At 44.4% G+C, this 26960-nt stretch overlaps 1 protein-coding gene across 4 annotated transcripts; it reads right to left on the reverse strand.

Moving 5' to 3' along the window:
• Positions 1-376: 376 nt before the first annotated feature.
• LOC309511179 (CMP-N-acetylneuraminate-beta-galactosamide-alpha-2,3-sialyltransferase 1-like) lies at positions 377-26595 on the reverse strand. Of its 4 annotated transcripts, none has more exons than XM_082186301.1 (7): positions 26499-26595; positions 7844-8120; positions 4064-4182; positions 3405-3584; positions 1520-1565; positions 1241-1360; positions 377-631 (listed from the first exon to the last, which is right to left on the reverse strand). In XM_082186301.1, the coding sequence occupies exons 2-7, from the start codon at positions 8093-8095 to the stop codon at positions 464-466; spliced, it is 885 nt and encodes a 294-aa protein (XP_082042427.1). In that variant the 5' UTR covers positions 8096-8120; positions 26499-26595; the 3' UTR covers positions 377-463. The 4 variants fall into 4 exon arrangements, with proteins under 4 accessions (XP_082042427.1, XP_082042425.1, XP_082042426.1 ...); XM_082186299.1 differs by having other exon boundaries at positions 4064-4257; XM_082186300.1 differs by having other exon boundaries at positions 4064-4257; positions 26495-26595.
• Between the last annotated feature and the right edge of the window lie 365 nt (positions 26596-26960).

Consider the following 26960-nt stretch of genomic DNA (forward strand, 5'->3'; position numbering starts at 1 on the left):
TTAGTAAACAATTAAAATGTCTCCTGCTATATTTTACATATTTGCCTGTTCCTTACAAAACACTGACAGTGGGGTTTTTGACGGTTTTTTTTGTAGTTTTTTTTTTTTGAGCAGCTGCGGACAAATTCTTTCGAAACACAAACACACACAATATTACGTAGGCTAACACTCTGCGCTTATGTTTTAAAAAGATAATTTAACATATAAATAACAATTTTTAAATAGCCCACTTAAAGTGTTTATTACAAATAAATGACTAAATGCTAAAAAATTATACATTTTAATGAACAAACATATGCGTTGCATTTACAATTCTGTGAAAACAGGGGGTGCTGCAGCACCCCCAGCACCCCCACTTCCCGCGGCCCTGCCTCTCGGGATGAATCTGAACTGAAAGTCTCTGCTGTGCCATTGCAACGCAATATTGTGCAGTACAAAGGTAGTGTTTCCCCAAGAACCTACTTCATGCCAAACCCTTGTACATCGAAATCTTGTTCTCCTGATGGAGCTGATTGATTGTTTGGTTTTCGAAGTCTCCACCATGAGGGCTGCTTTGAAATGAAGTCAATGTTTCATCAAAATAATGATGCCAGTTTCTGTCACTACTAGCTCCATACCCAAAAACTTTCACCTGTAAGAGAAAGAGTTATCAGTGCGTTAATAGTTTCTTATAAAAAATAAAATAAAAAAAGAAAGATTTTAAGTCAATAAAATGTAAAAACTCAAACTCCCTCTTTTAGAAAAAGAAAATTGTGAGACAAAAAATCCTCTCATTTTAATATAAAATTCATTGTCTTTTTTTCTATTTTTATTTAGCAAAAAATATGGAATCCAGTTTTTTCCTTTGCATAAAAAAGTAATAGTAGTTTTAAATATCTTACAATGTGACTTTGTCACATAATAATAACTCTATTACTCTTTAAATCGCACAATAAAACTTTAAACTATAAATCTTTATGTCACAGTTTTACTCAAGCAGATACAGTGCACATACACTGTGCTAACAGTTTTAATGCTAACACTTTTCTGAAAGGCCCTTTGTTTTTGTTTAAACAGTCTGCACTGGTCTCCTATTCATGATAACACCCACAGTCAAATATTTATTATAATCCCGGTGTTCTATTCTTATACTTTTAGATCCTTCATGCTTGTATAAACTGACACTCCCTCAAAAACAACCTCAATGCCGGACTGGAGCTGTGCCACACACCGTTTGAACCGGCAGAATGGGAGTTTTTACCTTGTCACAGATGTGAAGAGCGAATATCAGCGCTAAGAAACCAGTGGATGGATATCTGCCATGACCTTCTGCCCAGTTATCATGCACGTATCTTATGAATTCAGGGTGGAGGATCATCACCTAAAAACAACAACAGAAATAAAACAGGACACTTATGAAACGTGCATTTATGACAGATTTCATTCAGGTGACGCTAATATCAACCATGCTTATTGAAAAAAGATCAACATTTGTCATTGATTGATTGGTTGATTTCATGATAAGGTCTGTGTTGTTCACCTTGTCCTTATTTGCTTTGATTGTAGATGGAACTTCTGTGTATGTTCTGAGTAAACAAATACATTTAGATCAAAATGCAGATTTTAAAAAATAATTTAAAATTAAATATCCATATTGTTAGTTTTAATAAATACAAAAGGACTGCAATTACTATACAAAATGCATTGAAGTATTATTATTTTTTAGTTAAGGAAAACATTGTTTTAGATAAAGGAACATTGAGGGCCCTATTTTAATTATCTAAGCGCATGGTCTAAAGCGCACGGCGCAAGTTTAACGGCGGGAAAAATGGTCGGCGCGCGCGCCGCATGGTCTAAAAGAATTGTCCCTATTCTCTTAAAGAGTAATGGGTGTGTTTTGGCCGTAACGTGAAATAAGCCAACCAGAGTCTCATCTCCCATTCGCTTTAAAACAAAGTGCTGTTCGCCATTTTTCACCTTTGTTGCCATTGGCTTTTGGCCTGCTTAGTTGGGGACATTTAATTGAATATTCAACAATTGATCTGCCTGCATTGACACCATTATATGAGAACTGAACTGAGCTGGATGATGACATCACGGTTTTCTCCAGAGCAGCTATAGCCTATATATAAATTAACTAAATAAAATAAACTTTTTTACAACAAAAATGAAATATCACTGAACTGAAGCTGGACTGTTATTTTCTTCTGGAAACAAACTTTGTTGCATTATTTTCCTGTTATCTCTGTAAAGCTGCTTTGAAGCAATCTGTATTGTAAAAAGCTCTATATGATTAAATGTGATTTGACTTGTCTTTAAAAGCCAGTTGCCTATAGGAGCATATTACAAATGTGCCCTTTAAATAACAAAAAATAAATAAAATAAATACTGCACCATTGACTTTAGACAAGGTTTTTGTTGGTCAATTGTTGGTCTATTTCAGTTGCCTCAAAATAGCAAGGCGCCAACACACCTCGTTTTCAGGCCAGCACACCCATGGACGACCAGATGGGCGCAAATGCGTTTGCTATTTAAACAACGTGGAGCAGGACGTGAAAATGATAACTGCGTCCGGCTGAAACTAGCAAAAAACACTTGCGTCGCGCCGGGCGCTGCATTGCGCTAGTTCTATGATAGGGCCCTTAGTTTCACAGTATCGATTTTATGTTTGATATACTGTATGTAGCATCTGGACCAATCACACACACAATTATTCATTATAGTTGATGAATAATCCAGCAAACCTCCTCGCCCAAAAAGCAAACTGTGACCTCTGTGGAGGTTAAAGAGTATCCGCACAGTTCCCTTCTCCCTATCCACCCCAACCGCGGGACCTTTCCCCGCTGCGCAGCCGGAGCGGCCTCAAGTTACAACCATTGTAACTTCCTCGACCATAACAGAGTCAAACTAACACCGCAAGTTCATCATAATTTCTTCATTCAACACAGAAGAAATTGATTACAACTTCAACACCATCAAGACTTACGGAACCATCAAGACTTTCTTCTGAGACTGCATCTGGACTCTTGTTCAATGGCTAAGGCAATGCAAGTATCATAAATTTCACTAACTAAAGGAGTAGCGTACATGCTACTTTGGACGTGTGTCTGCCGCCATCGGGCAAATTTCAACCGGAAGTGAGCATCCCTATGTATTCACTTTTGTTAGAAACACCTGTACAATTGGCGTCCAATTGGCGTCCCCTTCCCGAAGTGCCATTCAAGGGCGCAAAAACTATATTTGGAATTCGCCCATTGACTGTCGCACATCTCTGAAAGAAATTCAATGGCTGTACGTCAACACTGTAATGTGATTGGTTATCATGGCTCATGTGATTTAAGATGGCCGATACGCTTTCTCCAATGGTAGAGCCAACGGACCCTGGTATCTCTTAATCATATGATCATCTCTGGTTTATTTCTTACTGTGTGATGTTCTTAGTGGTGAAAGCGCTGATAAGCCACTGCATGTCCAGAACTTTAATGGGTAGAAGAACCAGATGGGTGTTGTCATTCAAGTCCACAGCGCTCTCGGGATACAGAATCCGGTGAGTGGTCTTATTTCCCACATCCTTCTCATAATCCTCTGTTGGGCCTTTATTTATCCTGAGAGAAAAACACACAGGAGATTGAGGTATTCATGATATTCTAATGAAAAGCCTTTAAGGCATCTTTTTGAAAATAGTTTAAATAACATCTTATTCGTCTCTGGAATCACGTGATCTAATGGAATCTCATCTGATCTCAGGCATATAACAACAGCCTCTGTCATTAATTGTTCCATCATCGATTCTGATGGTTGAAAGCTTCATTATTCACTCTTAAAAATAAAGGTTCTTTGTTGGCATTGATGGTTGCATGAAGAAACTTTAACATCCATAGAACCTTTTCATTGGACAAAAGGTTCTTTATGGTTGAAAATGGCTCTCTAGATTATTAAAATGTCCTTCACAATAAAAAACTAAATGTTTAAAGAAATTTTCAGTGATCAGTTCTTAAAAAAAAATTCTGAAGAACATTTTAATAATCTGAATACCATCAATGGCAATAAAGAACCTTCAGTCTGGCAAAATCTAATATGTTACCTTATGACAAAGTCATGGCTGTCTATTAGTTGACCATAGTTGGATCCCAGGAGGTTCCCAGAGTTTCCCACCACAGCACAGGTTCTGCAGCGATCTGGACCAGCGTCCGAGTAGTGTTCCTCATCGGGAAAGAGAGAAAACAGCTGGTTCACCACCTCTGTGTAGTTTGAGACATTTGGTACATCTTGAAGCTCCTGTATGAAATTATTTGATCAGTTAGGACCAGAATAAACTATATTATTCAATCATGTAAACGTGTTTATAAGAGTGTACTATTTTAAGATGTTTGCAGTGCCTTATGTTTAAGAGGCATTGTGAACGAAGAATAAAGACAGGGGCTTGTTGAAGCTCTGTATCTCCACAACATGACGTTTTTAATAAAAAGTCGCATTACACATTTATTGTTTTATATGCCTGTTTACACCCGATATTAAGAAGCGTTTTCGTCAATCCGATCACAATTGGACGGCAAGGTGTAAACGGGGTCTAAAACGTTTTGAGCTTGCCCAGAGCTTCGTAGTCGAAATTGCATTTGACTAGATTGTTTTCATAGTGTAAACGCTTATGTGGTCGAATGCATTCAAACAACCACAAGATCGCCTACTCTCCTCCTAGGCGCCCACTGACCTAATGCGTAAACATAGGATTAAAACTTTGTCGGCTGAAGACCTGAGTTTGGTTTCAAGGATAAAAATGTACCAAGCACGAACAATAGATGTTCTCTAACCATTCCTGATTTTCTAACACAGCATTTAATGTGGTCTTGTGCCTATCAGAGCAGAAATGAAAGTTGATGCTTTCCGTATGTTTTTTCCGTTGTCTCCTTTCATGTTCATAAGTAAATTACGTGAGCTATTTTGTCAATTAGATCAAAAGATCTGAAAAACCCCATACAAGTACTTACATGTAGACCCCTTCCCTCAGAGAAATCAGGACAGAAGTGGTTGAAAGTGGACAAAACAGAAGGCTTAAAACACCAAGTGTAAACGTGTATGTGTCTCCCTCGTCTACTTGTGATCCGGTCAACCTTTTGGTTGCGTTCAGCCCCGACAAAAAGTTGCAAAACGTTTTTTAAACAGAAATGGTGGTGCGTTGAACGCCCTGTTATGATGACGCAAGATTTTCGACTATGGCAGCTGAGAAGGCAATTCTTTGTGTTCTTTTTGAAGAGCCTGATGAAATTGGTAAAAATATGTGTTTAATACTGCAAAATATGCTCGATGTTACAGTCACTGCCCTTGCCGTCCACAATATAAGAGAACATCCCAATCGAGTGAAGGGATTTGTGGAAATTGTGGTTCCTAATTATTGTGATCCAACATTTGCCTCGATTTCAGGACGAGAAGACACATGTCTTCTAATATCTTCAATTGTTGCGTATACCTAGCTGGGTGATTCTCCAACTACAGGCACTTTTGTGTCCTTGGCCTTTTTTTGTAAATAAATAAACAAACAAGTGCAAAAATAAACTGTCATTATGAAGTTCATGCTCCAACATCCTAGTAACCACCAAATCTTTCCCCTTTTTTCTTTTAAAAATGCTTTTGCATGGCTGTTTATTAGCAGATTTTGCAGTTTTATGCTTGTCCCCAACCCAGACTGGCCCTCTTTGAATGTTAGAAAATTATATTAAAGGATCGATTTAAAAATATTTTTTAACATGTTTGTCTTAAGGACAAATAAAATAATATCATACCATCGAAATTCCATATGTATATCATAATTTTAAACTATTTTTGGAATGAAATAAGTCTGTCCTCAGGTTTTCCGTCATTTCCACCTCCATCAACAAAATCCACTTTAATAGATCCACCTTAAATATTTTATTTACTTGGTAATCATGGAAATAATAGTGAAAAGGACGTATTAGTTGAAGATGAAACTTCAGGCACATGTGCTCTTCAGCACAAGAAAATAAATCAAGGTAACTCAAGCTTTTATACAGAGTATTTTTATTCAGCGTCATTTCCACCTTGGCTGTAGTTCAGTTGAATTATGTACAACAAATATGAAAATAATGTATGTATGTTTATTACGAGTAAACAACATGCTAAGTCCAAAAGTAGCTAAGCCTGACATGAGGGTGTGCTAATATTGCAGAAAAACTGCTAAAATGTCATTTCCACCTCCGTCATTTCCACCACTGAGAAATTAGAGGCGTAGCTTTGTACATGATATATGCTGTTTTTGTGCGCTATTTGCATGTTCTCATGACATATTTGTGCTTTTGGACTGAGAACTTTATATATCACCATTCCAGTACACTCTAAATGTATTTTTATTTATCTATATTTATATGAATGTTTTGAGCAGGTTTATATAATTTGCATATCATTTGTAATCATTATTTTTCAAACTATTAGGCATACTGTTCAACTCATATATGTTAAATAATAAAATACATGGTTAAAAATATTTTGGACTGGCAATTTAAGTAAAAATAAACAGAAACAATCTTTCCACCATAAACCGTCATTTCCACCACTTTCCACCACTACAGTTTTTAAGAAAAAAAATAAGAATAACCAATGATGTGGATCTAAAAGTATTTTAAATCAAGTAGTAATAGTTCATTACTTACAATATATGTGTGAGTGACTTATAATAAACATAGACCTGAGCAAAAATGAGATACTTTAGGCAAAAATCCCAACTCGTGGCATTTAGCAACTTTAAATAAAAATGCATTAAGTTCATGAAGTATTAAGATTTATTTTGTTACATGATTAGGTAGCCACTGATGTTGTTGACAGATACATATTCTTATATAACAGTTTTACAATATTATATTGTAATAAAATACATAAATTGAAAAGTGGTGGAAATGACATCTTTATAAGCGCTCTACGGAAAAACTGTTAAAAATAATAATAATCCATGGAATTCTAAAACTGCCCACTGTTATATTGTGTTAGAAGACAAATGAATGAAGCTAGGAAGATTGTTTTAAGAGTGTTTTAAGAGAGTGAATTTTCCATAAACTCACAGTGCCAAAAGTGCTCCTAGTTGGAGAATCACCCAGCTACAGCGGACACATTTATAAACGACTTTACTTGGACCCATTGTGGGAGCTGTCTCTTTAATACCGCGTGGTTTATATACACGTTGCTGCTGATTGGGCTGACATTTGACACACCCACCAAACAAGAGAAAACGTATCTCAAATCCCGTTGCACACCGTTTCCAGGAAACATGTCGTTCAACCCGGAAACCGTAGCAAAACGTTGCGCACCGGTTTGAGCTTTAACGTGCCCCAGGTGTAAACAGGTAGTGAATTTGTATTTTGACATTAAACATCTGGTTTAAAACAGTCCTACATTTTTTTTTATCTATATCAATGATGGTGAAAACATTTCAATGTTAATCAATATTTACAATTAATAAACATTAAAATATAAATTAAAAATGGAGGAAATGCATGTACAAATTATTCATATTTTTGGGGTCAGTGATTAAAATAAAATAAAAATCGGCCCAAATAGTTTTATTAAGCAAGGATGTATTAAACTAAAAGGTGTTTACAAAAATATTAAACATGGTTATTAACATGGTTTTCACAGGAATAAATTACATTTTAAAATGATATTCAAAAAGAAAAGTTACTTAAAATATTCCACAATATTACTGTTTTTACTGAATTTTCATAAATCAAATAAATGCAGCCTTGGTGAGACTAAGAGACTTCTTTTAAAAACATAAACAAATCTTACCAAAATCTTAATTTTGGGGGTAGGCATATACCAAGTAAATGCATATTTATTTTGAAGCAAACTTTCTTACCTTCCACCAGCTGAAGATGTTTGCATGTAATTCACTGTTGGTGCTGTTGAGCAGAAGTGGAACAGTGGGATTGTAACGTTCACTGAACCAGCTACTATTTCCTCGGTCTTCCAAACAGATATGGGATTTGGGTTTTCTTACAAAACTGTAAAAACTGAGTGTTGCTGAGTTTTGAAAGTACAGGACTAACAAGATGGTCATGGAGCTCAGGAGTGCGATCATATAGCGGAGACGTTTCAGTTGCATGGTCATCAGTGATGTTTGAAATATAATAGACCTACAGAGGGAAAGAGAGTGATTAATATTGAGTTATAAAAGAGATGAATACAACGGGGCTAAAGGCGCACCATATGGATAGCCAAACAAGTCATATTTCCCAAATAACCAAACCCCTGGTGTCCAGAAAAAGTGTTTTAGAAGAAAAGACACTGCGAAAAACGGTGTTCTGTAGTACAACTGATGATTAAAAACTCCAGAAATACGGAGGGCAAATTATTTTGCGGACCCCATGGCAATGGGTTATGGGCTCTCAGATCCAAATTTGAAAACCCCTGGCCTACATGACAACTTCTCTCTTGCTTAGTGGCAGTGCCAATGCAGATCTGAATGCTCCGCTGTGATCTTGCGTGTCAAAGGTCTAAAAGACGAATCACTGTCATTTAGAAATAAATCGCGTAGGTGTTTGATTGTGATCTTTTACTGATTATTTGTGCAACTCTACTATGTGTATCATTAACAGAAACACTGTCTCTTTTCGGGCATCATTATTAGACAGAGTTTGCATTACATCTTATTAAACCTGGATCATTTCTGATACGTAAATGCTGTTTTATCCATATAACATTTTCTGTTATCACATCTATTAAAGTAACGGTTTCTGTTCAGATTTTCTGCTAAAATCTCGGTTTATCCCAGTTAATTTACCTGGAGTGGTTTGCTCTGATGAACGGTTCTGTGAGGACGCGTACTGATAGAGGAGCATGTCCATCAGCTGCAACCTGCAGATATATTATGGCCAATAACTAAAGTCAATTGAGCAACCAACTGTAGAACACTCCACTGGCAAATCTAGGCAATCTGGTCTCCGATGTTTGCCCGGTTTACGGACCTGGGACACGAGGGGGCGTGTCGGAGAGCGCCTGAGCCACTGCATCTTTTCCCCCTCTCCCCTCTCTCCGTCTGTCTCTTGGCCAGCTTTTTTGCCACCGGGGCAGCAGGAAGGCCTGGGCCGGTCTTTTGGAGATGCGGGGACCCGGGTCACTTCCAGGATAGGTGTCCAGTCATGGAGGTGGGGAAGTTGATCCGGTCCCAGACTCCCTGTGGGCTGCCCCCGAGCAAGCTGGGCAGTCCCTAATCCCATGAGTAATAAGGGGGGTACATATCAGGCTTTAGTGGATTCAGGCTGTAACCAAACCTCCATTCATCAAAGCCTGATGCAACAAGGGGCATTGGAAATGAGCCGCAAGGTTAAGTTGAGGTGTGTGCACGGGAATGTGGTGATTACCCTCTAGTGCCTGCTAATATCCAATTCAGGGGGAAACGCATTGAAGGTGGTGGTTAATTCCCATATCAGGCATCCGCTGATTTTGGGGACTGATTAGCCTGCTTATACACAATTATTAGGGATTCTATGTGTGGATGCCTCTAATAATCTCTAATTAAGTTTTACTTAAAGAAAGTACACTTTCATGACAATATTTATAAACACGTAAGTGGATTTTTTTTAAATGCACTTTGTAGTCTCTAATTAAGTTTTATTTAAAGAAAGTAAACTTTCATGACAATATTTCTTAACACACTTAATTGCATGTTTAAAAAATATATATTTTAAATGTGTTTAGTCTATAATATATACTGCATGCATTAATGCACTTGAAATGTATTTTTTCCTGTAAACGCCAATACATTTGCTTAAACAGTATACTCCAGTACAACTTATTGTTGACATTTTTATCACCAGCCCCTGCTCTATGAACTCAACTACAAGCATCAGTTTTCTACATAATATTTGACAATAAAATTTAATTTAAGAGAGGAGTAGGCTACTTAATGTAATAGAAAGTTTTTGTACTTTACATCTGTGAACAGAATATATCATTATGTTGTTCTAAGTCAATTAAACACACATTTAATTGCATTAATTGCGAGCCAAAGTTAAACAAATCTAAACTAAATTAATTTGCATTTAAATTCAGTTAAAATACATTTAATTTTAATCAGACTACACTACATTGTACAAATTATTGACTTTTAGTTAGGTGAATGAGTCAAGTTTTGTGAACTTAAAGAGTCTAACAACACAATGAGTTAGAACAACTAGAAATAACATTTAACCAGGCATGAATTATATAAATATGTTGTTTATTGCGCATGCGCCAGAAATACGACGTCATGATGACGCACTACTTCACTAAAGTTGGAAAAATCCAAGTGCTACTCGATGCAGAGCCAAATAGGAGGAGCTAGAGCTCCAGCTCTTCCCCTCGCTGTTGCTCCAGCTTCACCTCGCTGGATTTAGTGGGCGGGGCCGCGCAGGCGCAGGTTAACTTTCGTCACGAACGATCTTTTCCCGCAGGGTTGCATTCCGGGAAGGCGCCACCATTTTATGTGGTAACGCTATCCGTTGCCATGGTTACTTCTAAAAGGGGGAGCTCGAGCTCTAACTCCTCCCATTTGGCTCTGCATCGAGCACCATCTCGAAAAATGCGCTGTTTTGTTTCTGTAATCGTGATGCGTGAGGAAACTGAAGCTGCCCAGACAAGAAGAGAACAAAAGGAGCACCACGTTTGGATGATTATAGATGAGACGTTATACTGCAAATAATCAGTCAAGTAAGTACTCAGCAAACACAGTACTTTGGCACAACGTACCCAACCTTCTAACAACGTTTTAACAACATGGCCAAAAGGTTGCTATAACTACGTTGTGTGGTGAAGGTTGTTACAGCGTTGTCACAATGTTGACATTAAACCACCGTTCAGGGCCATTGCTTAAGGTTGTGCCTAGGGTGTCTGGACAACCACTGGACGACATATGTACTCGTGCACTGCCCTGAAGCGCGAAAATAAGCCATTTGAATTTCAACTGATCGTTGGGCTCATTGTGTTGTCTCGTTCTTCATCGAGCAATCCATACGTGAGAATTTTGTTTAATTTACTTCAGCTAAATAAGATATGTAATTATTCAAACACAACCTACAACTTCCTTATCTGATGTGACATTTTTTGGAACATCATCTGGTCAGGTATGACAAATATTTAACTTTATGACAAAAGTAATGTGACTAATGTAGCCTCTCTCGCACTAATTAGTTTTTCATTTGATTTGTCTGTCATTCATTTCTTTGCTCCTCTGGATTTGTTGATGTTTCCTGGACTGATTCCGCTTTCGACTAGGCTACTGTCTGCCATGTGCAGAACCCGGTTTTGTTCATTAAATGTTCTGATCTTTGCTTTTTATGCTTTATTTATTATACTTAGAAGAAATGTGTATATTTGTTTGTTTCTTTTTTTCTTTCTTTTTTCACAAATGTATGACTTTTGGAAGTGGAATTTGATTACCATGCAGTTGTAATAAAGTTTAATTAATGTAATCTTCTGTCATTTTTACTCTTCAAAGTGTACACTTGCAAGTGTTCATTATAATAAGGCTAATTTACTGATAGCCCCATTAAATAATAATAAGGGTAAACAATATTTTAAAAGTATATAATTATCTAACATTTGACTAATTAAAAATTAACCTCAAAACATAAAGTGCTAAATGGGGGATATCCTATCTAGCATAAAAAAAAATACAATTGTCAGAACATCAGTTGCTGAATGTCGCGTAGCAACGTTGCTACAGCCCTGTCGCGTCTTACAATTCTACGTTGTTACAATGTTGCCATAGAAGAAATGCAACGTGCCACAGACATTGCCACAACGCAAATGTGTTTGCTGGGTATATCTTAAAGGTTGTATCAGTGATTTCAGGCCCAAACATAAATCATCACATTCATCTAATCTTTCCTAACGATCCGCTAGCTGCCCGCCCCGTAAGCAGGTCGTCAAAAAACGCGTCTCTGTAGGCAGCCTAGGCTCTGAGATCTGCACACAAAAACAATTGGTTTCACCAACCACTCAAAACCCAAATAAATAGTGTTCCAACCAATCACCGACAGGGGGTGGGTGTTGTGAGGTTTTGCGCTCATGTACGGCTGCACGCGAAGTCGGAGTCACAAGCTGATAATTTATGTTTGGGCCTGAAATCGCTGATACAACCTTTAATATATGCTTTCTTTATTTAAAAAATTTTCACCGTAATATGGCAGTTGTTATAATAATAATAATAATAATAATAAATTACATTTATATAGCGCTTTTCTCAGCACTCAAAGCGCTTTACATAGAAGGGGGGAATCTCCTCAACCACCACCAATGTTCAGCATCCACCTGGATGATGCGACGGCAGCCATATTGCGCCAGAACGCCCACCACACGCCAGCTTACTGGTGGAGAGGAGACAGTGATGAAGCCAATCAGTATATGGGGATGATTAGGAGGCCATGATGGACAGAGGCCACTGGGCAGATTTGGCCAGGATGCCGGGGTTACACCCCTACTCTTTCGAAGGACATCCTGGGATTTTTAATGACCACAGAGAGTCAGGACCTCGGTTTTACGTCTCATCCGAAGGACGGTGCTCTTTGACAGTATAGTGTCCCCATCACTATACTGGGGCATTAGGACCCACACAGACCACAGCCCTGCTTAGCTTCAGTGGGCAACCGGTCTTGGGCTACAGGGTGATATGGCTGCTGTTATGGCGATTAGAAGTGCATTAATCGCAGATAGGCTATAACGTTATATGCAATATAGACTCGGGAGGTGAATTAATCATGTTTTCAATAATTTATCTATGATTGCATTCTAATAATTTCTTAAATCGTAATGTGCTCGCGTGTGCGGACGTATTCGAGGAATTTGGCTGCTGAAATTTTTTTTTTTTTTTATTAAACCGACTTTTAAAATAATTTTAAACCAACTAAATGACTTAAAGTTAAATTTGCTGAAAGCTGATCCAATATTGTAACACTCAAAGATATTTATATACATTTAATACATATAATCAATGTTATAACCACCATAAATATTTAATATATCACCCACCTCTAGAAATAATGCTTGTAATGTATTTAATTTCTTTGAGTTGATTGAGTTGATCAATTACTATTTGTTTTGGAATATGTAATATTTTTGTGCTTATCTGGAGTTAAACATTCATCTTGCAGGATCAGTTCATATTTGTTATTGGAGATACAGTGCAAGCTGTGTGGAATCACAGACCCTCTGTTACGGACTGTTCCGAGACACGAAGGTTTAGATCCAAGTGCAGCTTTATTTGAGGGCAATCCAGAGGCGTAATCCAAGATACAGGCAAGGGTCATACACAGATAGGCAGTCCAACAAAAGAAACAAACAAACAAACAAACAAAACAGGCAGGGACCAGAGGCAAGAGAGTAATCCAGGGAACAGGGCAAGATATCCAAAAACCAAGAGACAAGGAAACCAAGAGAATGCTCAGAATTGCAGTGTAACACTAAAACAAGACTTCGCAGTGAGTGAATGAATGAACATGGTATAAATAGACTGAGACTAACAGGGTGATGGGACACAGGTGAATGTAATCAGTGATAATGAGGTACAGGTGACTGTGATGAGTGATCAGAGATGAGTCCGGGCAGTGAGTATGGGAAATGTAGTCTGAGAGTGAACGTGAGTGTCTGATGTCGAGTGCCCTCTGGTGGCTTTCAAGGGCACTCCAGCTGGTGACCGTTACATAGCCCCCCCTTTAAGGAGCGGATTCCAGACGCTCCTAAATTGTCCAGGAGGGTGGTGGAGCGGAGGCGGACCCGGGGGCGGGATGGAGGGCCAGGCCCGTGGAGCGGAAGAGGACCTGGAGACTGTGGCGACGCAGGCAGTGCAGGTGACCAGGGCGGAGCTGGCAGTGCAGGCAGTGCAGGCGACCGGGGCGTAGCAGGCAGTGCAGGCGACCGGGGCGGAGCAGGCAGTGCAGGCGACCGGGGCGGAGCAGGCAATGCAGGCGACCGGGGCGGAGCAGGCAGTGCAAGCGACCCTTCAGGTGGCCAGGGCGGAGCAGGCGACCCTTCAGATGGCCAGGGCGGAGCAGGCGACCCTTCAGGCGGCCAGGGCGGAGCAGGCGACCCTTCAGGCGGCCAGGGCGGAGCAGACGACCCTTCAGGCGGCCAGGGCAGAGCAGACGACCCTTCAGGCGGCCAGGGCGGAGCAGACGACCCTTCAGGCGGCCAGGGCGGAGCAGACGACCCTTCAGGCGGCCAGGGCGGAGCAGACGACCCTTCAGGCGGCCAGGGCGGAGCAGACGACCAGGGCGGAGCAGACGACCCTTCAGGTGGCCAGGGCGGAGAAGACAGTCCATCAGGCGGCCAGGGCGGAGCAGACAGTACATCGGGCGGCCAGGGCGGAGACTTTCCCTCAGGCGGCCAGGATGGAGCGGACTGTTCATCGGGCGGCCACGGCGGAGAAGACCCCTCGGGCGGCCACGGCGGAGAAGACCCCTCGGGCGGCCACGGCGGAGAAGACCCCTCGGGCGGCCACGGCGGAGAAGACCCCTCGGGCGGCCACGGCGGAGAAGACCCCTCGGGCGGCCACGGCGGAGAAGACCCCTCGGGCGGCCACGGCGGAGAAGACCCCTCGGGCGGCCACGGCGGAGACGACCCCTCGGGCGGCCACGGCGGAGACGACCCCTCGGGCGGCCACGGCGGAGACGACCCCTCGGGCGGCCACGGCGGAGACGACCCCTCGGGCGGCCACGGCGGAGACGACCCCTCGGGCGGCCACGGAACAGGCACCCACTCAGGAACAGGCACCGGCTGCTCAGGAACAGACACCGGCTCAGGAACAGGAACAGGAACAGACACCGGCTCAGAAACAGGAACAGACACAGACACAGACACCAGTTCAGGAACAGGAACTGGCACCACCGACTCAGGTACTGGAACTGGCACCACCGGCTCAGGCACTGGAACTGGCACCACCGGCTCAGGCACTGGAACTGGCACCACCGGCTCAGGCACTGGAACTGGCACCACCGGCTCAGGCACTGGAACTGGCACCACCGGCTCAGGCACTGGAACTGGCACCACCGGCTCAGGCACTGGAACTGACGTGAAGCTCTGGCTCTGGCTCGGCAGGACTGACGTGAAGCTCTGGCTCTGGCTCGGCAGGACTGACGTGAAGCTCCGGCTCTGGCTCGGCAGGAGTGATGTGAAGCTCAGTCTCAGGACCGGCAGAAGTGACGTGAAGCTCAGTCTCTGGATCAGGATCAGCGCGCTCTGAGCTTGACGGGACCAGTGGCGGTGAGGGCTTTGAGCTGGGCAGGACCAGCGGCGAAGAGGACTCTGAGCTGGACAGGACCAGCGATGAAGAGGGCTCTGAGCTGGACAGGACCAGCGGCGAAGAGGGCTCTGGGCTGGACAGGACCAGCGGCGAAGAGGGCTCTGGGCTGGACAGGACCAGCGGCGAAGAGGGCTCTGGGCTGGACAGGACCAACGGCGAAGAGGGCTCTAGCTTGGCAGGCATGTCGCTTGCTGTCTCAGGCGCGGCAGGCATGATGCTCTCAGTCTCAGGGGCGGCGGGCATGACGCATACTGCCTTGGCTTCGGCAGATTTGGCGTGAAGTGCGGGCTCGGCTGGACTGGCGTGAAGTGCAGGCTCGGCTGGACTGGCGTGAAGTGCAGACGTTGACCTGGTGTGTCATGGAAGGAAGCTCTCCTCACATCTGGAGAGTGCCTCTCTCCAATCCAAACCGGAGAGATCGGGAAGCTCCCTCGGGTCGACCTCCTTAGCCCCCAGCCGGTAACACAGCTTAATTGCCTCGTCACCCAGAGAGCAAGAGGCAGCGAGAGGAACAAACCCCCAGGTGTACTGGAACAGATCGAGGCTATCCAGGGCCAAGGCCGCGATCTGTCCAGCGAATTCCCGGCTCATGCTGGGAGGATCAGGCGAGATCTGTACTGCTGGATTCCTGGTGGTCATAGCTGCTGGATCTGGGCGTGGCGAAGTCTTCTGTTACGGACTGTTCCGAGACACGAAGGTTTAGATCCAAGTGCAGCTTTATTTGAGGGCAATCCAGAGGCGTAATCCAAGATACAGGCAAGGGTCATACACAGATAGGCAGTCCAACAAAAGAAACAAACAAACAAACAAACAAAACAGGCAGGGACCAGAGGCAAGAGAGTAATCCAGGGAACAGGGCAAGATATCCAAAAACCAAGAGACAAGGAAACCAAGAGAATGCTCAGAATTGCAGTGTAACACTAAAACAAGACTTCGCAGTGAGTGAATGAATGAACATGGTATAAATAGACTGAGACTAACAGGGTGATGGGACACAGGTGAATGTAATCAGTGATAATGAGGTACAGGTGACTGTGATGAGTGATCAGAGATGAGTCCGGGCAGTGAGTATGGGAAATGTAGTCTGAGAGTGAACGTGAGTGTCTGATGTCGAGTGCCCTCTGGTGGCTTTCAAGGGCACTCCAGCTGGTGACCGTTACACCCGTATTGATGAGGTGATGTTACAAGATTTGTCATGAATTGTTGCTGTTTTCTTCCCTCAAGGTATTTTTTCTGACTTTCCTTCCTCTTTGGAACATTTCCATTCACATATACTGTGTAGAGATGCTGCTGGAGAGCTTCTGGGACATTGACATAAACCACTTTCCAACAACTTCAAAAAATTTGGTGACAAACGATTTTGGTTCTCTTACGAGAGGTACTCTCGTACTGCGTAATATCTTACGCTAGGGGAAATCTCTTTTCCGCGAGATACTGAAGCCAAAAAATTATCCTTAATTTTGAAATAATGTAAAACGCGTTGCGGCAGCATGCAGACATAGGCGAGACAGCTCGCGCGCCTATTGGCTGCCCTGCGGCAACTGCAGCAGCCTATCGATAAGGCCCTATCGTGACGTCATCACCAATGGGGGCGCTTCGCGCCCCATACGTCACATCCCGCCGAAACGGGCGTGGCCTGGGGCTATAAATATAGCATCGAAAGGCTAGCTTACCGATTTTTCATCTCTTCAGCGGAGCTCACGCATCGCTGGATCCAGAGAGAAGAAGCCGCGCCGTGGAAACAGCATTTCAGCGGGACGAGTTCGGTACCTGGAGTCGCTGGCCGCGCCGCCTTCAACCACCGTTCCTGCTACGCTATCCGGCGTTATATCCTTTTATTGCATTGTGTGTGTTCGCCGCCGCGACTCACACTCCTTCTCTAAAAGAGCAGAGCCTCTTTTTCAAGATGTCTCGTCCATCCTGTGGCTCGTGCCGAGCCCCACTCAGCGACGGGGACCGCCATGTCATCTGCGTTTCCTGCCTGGGTGAAGGACATGCGGCTCTAGCGCTGGCTGACGGCGGATGCCCTCACTGCGAGCTTATGCCTATGGCGACTCTGAGGACTCGCATGGCAACTTTCCACGAGCCTGCACCTCCCGCTTCGACGCCGCGCCGTAAAAAGCGCCGTGCTCAGCGGATCCCTGAGCCTCCCACCGAGAAAAGCTCGCCGGTGCGCCTGCCAGCTTCGCCGTCTGCTTCTCTCGAGTCTCTCACTCCCGGACAGTGGCCGCCGCTGGCCGCCGCTTCCGCCGGAGATGACAAGGAAGAAGCGGCAGTTTTCGAGGAGGACAACTGCTCTATCCTGGCTTCGGACAGCGAGGATTGGGCGAGCTCTGTGGACCTCGCCCCTTCTTCTGCCCGCGAGTCGTCAGGAAAACGGGCCAGCATTGAAGCTGAGCTGATGCGTCTGCTCACACAGGCCACAGAGAGCCTCGGCCTCGAGTGGTCCGCGCCCGCCGAGCCTACACGCAACCGTCTGGACGGCTGTTTTCTGCAAGGGGACCGCGTTTCCACGCCCTCAAGACCCGCCCCGTTTCTTCCTGAGCTTCATGAAGAACTGGCAAAGTCTTGGAGCGCCCCTTTTTCAGCCAGGCTACGCTCCTCTGCTTCGGCGGCATTCTCCGTGGTGGACGGTGCCAAAGACAGAGGATACCTCGCTCTCCCTCTAGTGGAGGAGGCAGTAGCAGCCCATCTTTGCCCGCCCTCTGCTGGACGGCGGACTAAGACGGCGCTACCTTCAAAAGCCTGCCGCGCTACTTCCACCCTGCACAGTCGCGCTTACACCGCCGCTGGGCAGGCTGCATCAGCGCTACACACTATGGCCACTCTCCAGATCTTCCAAGCTAACCTTCTCCGAAAGCTGGACGAGGAAGGCACGGAAGCAGTCAACGTGGCGGATTTAAGGAGCGCTACGGACCTCGCTCTCCGCGCTACGAAATCCGCTGCACAGGCCATAGGGCGGAACATGGCCTCTCTCACCGTTGCTGAGAGACACCTCTGGCTGACGCTTTCAGAAATGCCGGACACGGAGCGCTCTGTGTTCCTCGACGCCCCCGTTTCTGCTACTGGCCTCTTTGGATCGTCCGTCAAAGATTTCGCGGACAGATTCGCTGAGGTACAAAAGACGTCGCAGGCCATGAAGCACTTTTTGCCAAAGCGCTCTAGCTCCGCATCAGGCCGCTCTAAACAGCCGTCTGCTCGCAGCTCGCAGCCACCGCCCCCCGCCGCCGCTTCACAGCGTCGACAGGCCCGGGACCAGAGACCACGCTCTCGCTCTGCCGGCCGCCGCCCCCCACAGCGTGGGACTCGGCCGAAGGTTGAGATGAAGCCCGAGGCCTCAAAGTCTTCCTAGCCAGCTTAGGAAAACGACGGTGTTCAAGCCCCGCTGCGGCCGGGTTTCCACCAAAACTTCCCGCTCGTCCAGTTCCATTACATGCGACTGTTCCAGTGTACTCTGCAGTAAACAAGTCGGTTACATTACCCGCTTGCCTGTACACAAACGCCGTTTTCACGGCGACCCAGATAAATCCTGTAAAGAGCGTATTTTCTGGTATTCCGGCCACGGCCGACGGTGTTATGAGTGTAGTAAAAATGCCCACTGCCCAGTGCCCATTCCTACACACAGACACAGCCCGCCCCACAGGGCTCGCGCACATAAAATCGACTCATGTCGATTGCGCACAGAATGTAGTGAACGTGCCCACGTCCCAGTGCCCACAAACACTACACGCTGCATGTCTCTCGGTTTCTGTAAAAACGAAACCAACACACATACAACCGACTCAGGTCGATGGTGTTTTCAGTGCAAATGTGCCCGCTGTCCTGCGCCCACATTCACTCACAGACATGACGAATCCCTCGGTTTCCCCCACGCTCGCCGTCTCTCAGCTACCTGCCGTGAGAGAGCCGAGCGCGGGCGAACCGCCCGCTGTGATCAAAACACTCCCCGCCTCGAGCGCTGCAAATGCGGTGTCTATAATACAGCATACCGAAGCTCCCCGGTCGCCACTATGTCACGACCAGAGCTCCGATCTCATTCAACCCTTAGCTATGCACGCACATGCGTGGGCAAAGCTTCCCGGTGTATCAGAATGGGTGCTGAACATTATAGAAAGAGGCTATTCGCTACAGTTCGCTCGACGTCCCCGCCGTTGTGCGGTGCGAGTCGAAACCACGGTAGAAAAGGAAGTAGCAAGTGTACTTCGTACCGAAATTGCGAAACTGTTGAGCAAAGGGGCAATAGAGCCTTTATCTCAAGCTCAGAGCGAAGGGGGGCTATACAGCAGATATTTTCTTGTTCCGAAAAAAGACGGGGGTCTCAGACCCATTCTAGATCTAAGACAACTGAACGTAGCGCTTTCAAAACGCCGGTTCAGAATGCTCACAACCAAGAAAATCCTCGCGCAAATTCGCCACGGGGACTGGTTTGTGTCAATAGATCTGAAAGACGCGTATTTCCAAATACAAATAGCGTCACGTCACAGGCGATTTTTGAGATTCGCCTTCGAGGGCCAGGCTTATCAATACACAGTCCTACCGTTTGGCCTGTCCCTAGCACCCCGTACATTCACGAAGTGCATGGACGCAGCCCTCGCTCCCCTGAAACTTCGGGGAATGCGAGTTTTGAACTACTTGGACGATTGGCTGGTTCTAGCTCAGTCACATACGGAGCTCATAGAACACAGAACCATTTTACTCGAACATCTCGAGAATCTGGGTCTCAAAGTCAACTGGGCGAAAAGTTCACTGTCTCCCAGTCAGAGAATATCTTTTCTGGGCACAGAACTGGACTCGCTGTCAATGACTGCTCAAATATCGCTACAGCGCAGATTGACTATTCAGCGCATGACAGAAACCTTCCGCCGCGGCACTATAGTCCCGCTAAAGAAGTTTCAAAGGATGCTCGGTCTCATGGTAGCAGCATCCACAGTTCTCCAGCTGGGTCTGCTTCGCATGCGCCCACTGCAGTTCTGGCTACAAGCGCGAGTACCGCGTCGAGCATGGACTTCAGGTCTCTTTCGTCTCAAGGTCGATCAGGAATGCGTCTCAGCACTGATACCCTGGAGAGCGACCAACTGGTACCAGTCAGGTGTAAGCCTGGGGACTTCCTCGAGTGTGAAGGTGGTGTCCACGGACGCCTCCACCTCGGGATGGGGAGCACTGCTCGAGGGCAGACCGTTTTTCGGCCAGTGGTCAGAACGGGAAAAGCTTCTGCACATAAACTGCCTGGAAATGATGGCAGTCGACAACGCGCTGAGGCGCTTTCGTCCCCAAATAGCAGGACACCACGTCTTGGTCCGCTCGGACAACATGTCAGTGGTAGCCTACATAAATCGCCAGGGAGGCATCACATCCCGAAACCTATATAGGTTAGCGAAACGCCTCCTGGTATGGGCTCAGCACAATTTGCGCTCGCTCAGAGCAGCGCATGTGCCTGGCCACCTGAATGTGGGACCAGACAGACTGTCCAGGAACAATGTTCCAGCAGGAGAATGGTCACTGCATCCGCAGACAGTCCAACTGCTGTGGCAGACATTCGGCAGAGCAAAGATAGACCTGTTTGCGTCTCAAGAAAACGCTCACTGCCCGGAATTTTTCTCAAAGAGCAGGGATGCGCTGGCCCACGTCTGGCCCCGCTGCCCGCTCTATGCCTTTCCCCCCATCACGCTCCTACCTCAGGTATTAGAGCGGATCAGGGAAAGCAGATGCTCAGTGTTACTGGTTGCTCCGTTCTGGAAGAACCAGGCTTGGTTCCCAGTTCTTATGCAGCTGACGAGCACTGCCCCATGGCCAATACCAGTGAGGAGGGACCTCCTCTCTCAAGCCAGGGGCTCGATCTGGCATCCTCGCCCGGAGCTTTGGTCCCTACATGCGTGGGCCATCAACGGGTACCCTCTGATATCCCAGAGGGAGTGTTAAACACGATCATGCAGGCTAGAGCTCCCTCTACGAGACGGCTCTATTCCTCAAAATGGTCAGTGTTCTCCAGCTGGTGCACAGCACGCGGCTTTTCACCCCTGGACTGTGGAGTGACGGAGGTTCTCTCCTTCCTACAAGAGCTACTGGATGAAGGCAGAGCCCCATCCACGCTCAAAGTCTATGTGGCGGCTATAGCAGCGTTTTCCAAACCAACGCTTGGTCAGTCACTAGGAAGGAACGATCTGGTCATTCGGTTCCTTAGAGGAGCTAAGAGGTTAAATCCTCCCAGACCTCCCTCAGTCCCCATATGGGACCTTTCTACGGTCTTGGAGGCCACGAAGGGTGCCCCATTTGAGCCTATCCAGTCAGTAGATATCAAACACTTGTCTTTCAAAACGGTGTTTCTTCTGGCTCTCGCTTCAGTGAAGCGCATAGGGGACTTACAAGCGCTCTCAGTGAGCGCGACGTGTATGGAGTTTGGGCCAAATGACTCGAAAGTCATACTCAAACCAAGGCACGGGTACGTCCCTAAATCCCTCAATACACCGTTCAGGGCCCAGGTAATTTCCCTGTCTGCCCTGCCGGTCTCTAACGAGGAGAAGGACGCCAGCTTCCTTTGCCCAGTCAGGGCGCTAAGGGCTTATGTGTCCCGCACGTCTGTTTTCAGACAGACGGAGCAGCTCTTTGTTTCACTCTACGGACGTTCTAAGGGACTCGCCGTTTCGAAACAGAGCCTATCCAGATGGATGGTCGATGCTATAGCGCTGGCTTACACCTCTAAGGGCTTGCAGTGCCCATTAGGTGTCAGAGCGCACTCCACGAGAGGCGTGGCCTCGTCGTGGGCTTGGTCTAGTGGGATTGCCTTGCAAGATATCTGTATGGCGGCAGGCTGGGCCTCCCCGTCTACATTTATAAGGTTTTATAACCTAGAGGTTCCCGCTCTGCAAGCTAAGCTGCTTTCAGTCTAAAAATCGGTACTGTCTGCCCCGAGTACGTCCGGCCCAGAATACCGAAATAGCGCGAGCAACGCTCGTTTAGATCGCGCAGCTCTATGGGCAATGTGTAAGACCCACTATATTCATCAGTCCAGGCCGGGGTCGCCCTGACTGAGTAAATACCATCACTATAACTGTTCTTATAGGATGCTGCATTACAGGAATGATGCTATTCTAGCCACTCTTCCTGGGCTCTCTGTGAGTCACTTATGATCATGTACTACATGAGCCCGGGCACCTGCCCTTGGGACTTTGATGCTGGATCATAGCAAGCACGGCGTTTTACACTGTTTCCCCTAGCGTAAGATATTACGCAGTACGAGAGTACCTCTCGTAAGAGAACGTACTCGGTTACTAACGTAACCTCGGTTCTCTCTAGAGAGGAAACGAGTACTGCGTATCTTGCCGTGCCTGCGCACGCTCCGGTTCGCTCCGGCGATGAAAAACCGGTAAGCTAGCCTTTCGATGCTATATTTATAGCCCCAGGCCACGCCCGTTTCGGCGGGATGTGACGTATGGGGCGCGAAGCGCCCCCATTGGTGATGACGTCACGATAGGGCCTTATCGATAGGCTGCTGCAGTTGCCGCAGGGCAGCCAATAGGCGCGCGAGCTGTCTCGCCTATGTCTGCATGCTGCCGCAACGCGTTTTACATTATTTCAAAATTAAGGATAATTTTTTGGCTTCAGTATCTCGCGGAAAAGAGATTTCCCCTAGCGTAAGATATTACGCAGTACTCGTTTCCTCTCTAGAGAGAACCGAGGTTACGTTAGTAACCGAGTACGTTTTCTTGTTTTTGTGCCTTTGGATTTCTTTGGAGTTTTGGTTTGTTTTTTGTTTTTAGACAAACTTACATTCACTTGTAATGCTGGAGTAAGATTTTAGAAGAAAGCTTTTGGTCCTGTTTAATGTTGGTGCTATAAAGGTGTAAGAGCTAAACGTAACAAGGTTCGGTAACACTTTACATTTAGGTCTCATTTGTTAACATTAGTTTATGTATTAGCCAACATGATCTAACAATGAGCTTTTTTTCCAGTATTTATTCATCTTTGTTATAGTTCATTAAAATATAGTTTGTTAAAGTTAGTATAGTCATTGTTCATATGAGTTCACTGTGCATTAACTAATTTTAATACACAACTTTTGAATATAATAATGCATTATTAAATGTTGAAATTAACATTAAGATTTATAAATGCTTAAAGTAGCCTATTATTCATTCTTAGTTCATGTTAACTGAAGTAGTTAAATAATGAAGTAGTAAAAATAATTTAAGAATACACTTAAATAATAAGTATAGTTAAACCTTTTTGTAAAACATTACCCAAAGGTTTGAATCTTAGTGTTGTACATGGAATGATACTGTTATGATTTCTGTCTTGTGTGCACTTTTGTTATTTCCTGTTCTGTGCCTTGTTTATAGTCTCCCCAGGTGTTTCTGATTAGCCATGCCCCCTTGTTATCTTGTTTAGCTTTTTTGCCTTTGTATTTAAGCCCTGTGTCTAGTTCAGTCTTTGTGAGTTCTTGATGTTATTGTATGTTAGTTGGTCTGTGTTTCTGGGTCCTGTTCTCTAGTCTAAGTTTGTCAAGTTTTGAGTTTATTTAATAGAGTTTGCTGCATGTGGATCCTGCTTCCTCCTTTGATTCAACCTCATCGTTACAGATACTTTTCTTTACATTTTGTTTGTATTAATTCATGGGTTATGTGTGTGAGAGGTGTGTTTGCTTCTAAAATTATGTGTGTACTGGTAATCCCTAGGTTATGGGGAACAAATAATAATAATAATAATAATAATTAATTACATTTATATAGGGCTTTTCTCTGCACTCAAAGCGCTTTACATAGAAGGGGGAATCTCCTCAACCACCACCAATGTGCAGCATCCACTTGGATGATGCGACGGCATCCATATTGCGCCAGAACTCTCACCACACACCAGCTTACTGGTGGAGAGGAGACAGTGATGAAGCCAATCAGTATATGGGGATGATTAGGAGGCCATGATGGACAGAGGGCACTGGGCAAATTTGGCCAGGATGCCGGGGTTACACCCCTACTCTTTCGAAAGACATCCTGGGATTTTTAATGACCACAGAGAGTCAGGACCTCGGTTTAACGTCTCATCCGAAGGACGGTGCTCTTTGGCAGTATAGTGTCCCCGTCACTATACTGGGGCATTAAGCCTGTTTTATGCTTCTGCGTCGAATCGACGGCGTACCCCCGCGGACCCCTCTGCGTCGACGCGAACCTCGACGCGACCCCTCCGCCGTAGCTTGACGTGCACCTCCAAAAAATTGTAACTACGCGTCGCAGTGACGCAGACCGCAGGGGCTGTGATTGGTCAGATTATACATCATTTCCGGAGTAAAATATATTAAAATAGAAAACAGTCATTTTAAATTGTCATAAAATATGTTTTGTTTTATTGTTTTTTATATACTAAACACAGCCTTGGTGAGCAGAAGAGACTTCTTTTAAAAACATTAAAAATCTTACCGATCTAAAACTTTTGACCGGTAGTGTATATGTATATATTTATATATATTCTTTTCTTTTTTTGTTGTTGCTAGAAATAAACTTCAATCAATCAAATCAATGTTTGTTTTGAAAAAAAGTTTGTTGTTTATTTACAATACAATGTTCACGGGTACATCATGGATATCAAGTAATTAACCAAGTCTGCCACGGGACACTACATTATCCTGCCATGGCACCGTGGTCGAACCCATTTTGTAGCCCAACCCGGTGATCTGTTGGTTTGCACCCGAAGATAAAATCTTTAAAGTCACTGCCAGTCTCTGAGCGAGGTCAATAGGCATACTGTGTGTAGTCTGATGCTGTATTAACGGCTTTAAACGATGAACAAGATCGTCAAATCGACCTTTCGACATCCGAAAATACTTAAAGTGCATTTCTTCGTCCAAGTCCCTCAGCGGTCGAACAACCGTAACAAATTCGCCAATCCTTCCCCTGTCTTCGTGCACTGGTCGTACAGACCACCTTCGCTGACGTCTTCTTTTTCTTCTACGATTAAACATTTGCAATAAAATCATTTGTTGTTCAACGTTGATTAGCTCCAGCTGCGACAACACTCTCTCTCTTTCGCTCGCCATTGTCGGAAATGAAAAAGCGGAACCGGCGCATGGAACCAAAACAAACTAGGAAAGAGATTCGCGAACCACACCACCCCCCTAGCGTTCTGGCGGTGAAATGCACCGCGATGCAACGCAACCCGACGCAGAACCATAAAACGGTCACGACGCCGTTGGAGTGACGGCGTAGCTACGCCGTGGAGTTGACGCAGAAGCATAATGAGGGCTTTAGGACCCACACAGACCACAGGGTGAGCACCACCTGCTGGCCTCACTAACACCTCTTCCAGCAGCAACCTGGTTTTCTCAGGAGGTCTCCCATCCAGGTACTAACAGGCTCAACCCTGCTTATCTTCAGTGGGCAACCAGTCTTGGGCTACAGGGTGACATGGCCATTAAATGACCCCTAATACCAGTAAATTACATGGAAACAATCTTATACATCAGACAGAATGATGTTTTATGATAATGTAAAAATCCAAAATGTTTTCTGTGATGGATAGGTTTAGGTACCTTTGTATGTGAGGGAGAAAATGATTGTGCATAAGCCTCACTGTCCTCCAGGCTCTTTCTAAATGAGAGTTAAAGTGTTGTAACGGTTGGTGTTTATGTATAGTGTTTCTTGGATTTTTCTTGTGCATCAACAGAAAGGTTTTTATTTATTTATTTTAGAGCTTGTTTTGTCAGTAAATGTAGAGGGTTTTCAAATTGAATTTGTGTTGATTGTAACTAGGTTAAGACATTTTTTTTTATTCAAATTTGAAATATACTAAATTATTATTTATTATAAAAAAAAATGTATTACAAATGTATTTATATAATAGTTGTACATGTATATTACATTCAAGTTTATTTTAGTTCACAATAATTGCTTGTCAGTATATTTGGAAGGAACACTTTTACAATATTTCAAAGTCCATATAAAAATGTATTAAAGTCCCACTTAAGTTGTTAAAAATTACTCTTAATTTAAACTAATTGCATTTAATTTGAACTTAATCTGTAATAAATTTGAAATCAATTACATATAATATGCAATAAGTCTATCGAAAACATTACACTTAATTCACATTTAAGTGTATTGTTAACTGACATTAAAGTAGGCTATATTATTTGTGTAATAACACACTTTATAAAAGTACACTAACACTACTCTACACTACAGTTTTTTCTTCACAAGGGTAATTTACTCATAAAACTTTTCCTAAAAATAAAAACTGACTTACCTACTTTGGTAATGTATTTCAGACTTCTCAGCGTGGTGTTTTCTTCAAATCCTGGGTTATTAAATGCGCATTATTAGAGTAAGGCGCAAGGTAAGACTGTGTTGTGTTGGAACCGTTGCTGGCTTTGTTTAAGTTTCGCTGTATGGGTGGAGCTTGTGTGTAACTCTACCCCCCGGGTAATACCTGCTGCTCCTATGCGTGTTGGTTGGTTAGGCTACGGCACGTAAAATAAGTAATCTTTTTATATAAAAAAATAATATTTTCTACTAGGAATATTCCTGATCAGTTAAAGAGTTATTGTTGCAATGAAGGTCAGTCACTTTCAGACTGCGAGCTCAGAGCAATTGAAACAGGTCAGATATTTTCAAAGGCATCAATGAGGAAATAGGAACTTGTACGCACAAGATAGAAGGGATTTTTTTTTTAAGTTGCCAGCCACAGACAGCATTTTAGATTATATAAAAAA

This window comes from Leuciscus leuciscus, assembly GCF_965113295.1.
Source record: "Leuciscus leuciscus genome assembly, chromosome: 12".
NCBI classification, from domain to species: Eukaryota; Metazoa; Chordata; class Actinopteri; order Cypriniformes; family Leuciscidae; genus Leuciscus; species Leuciscus leuciscus.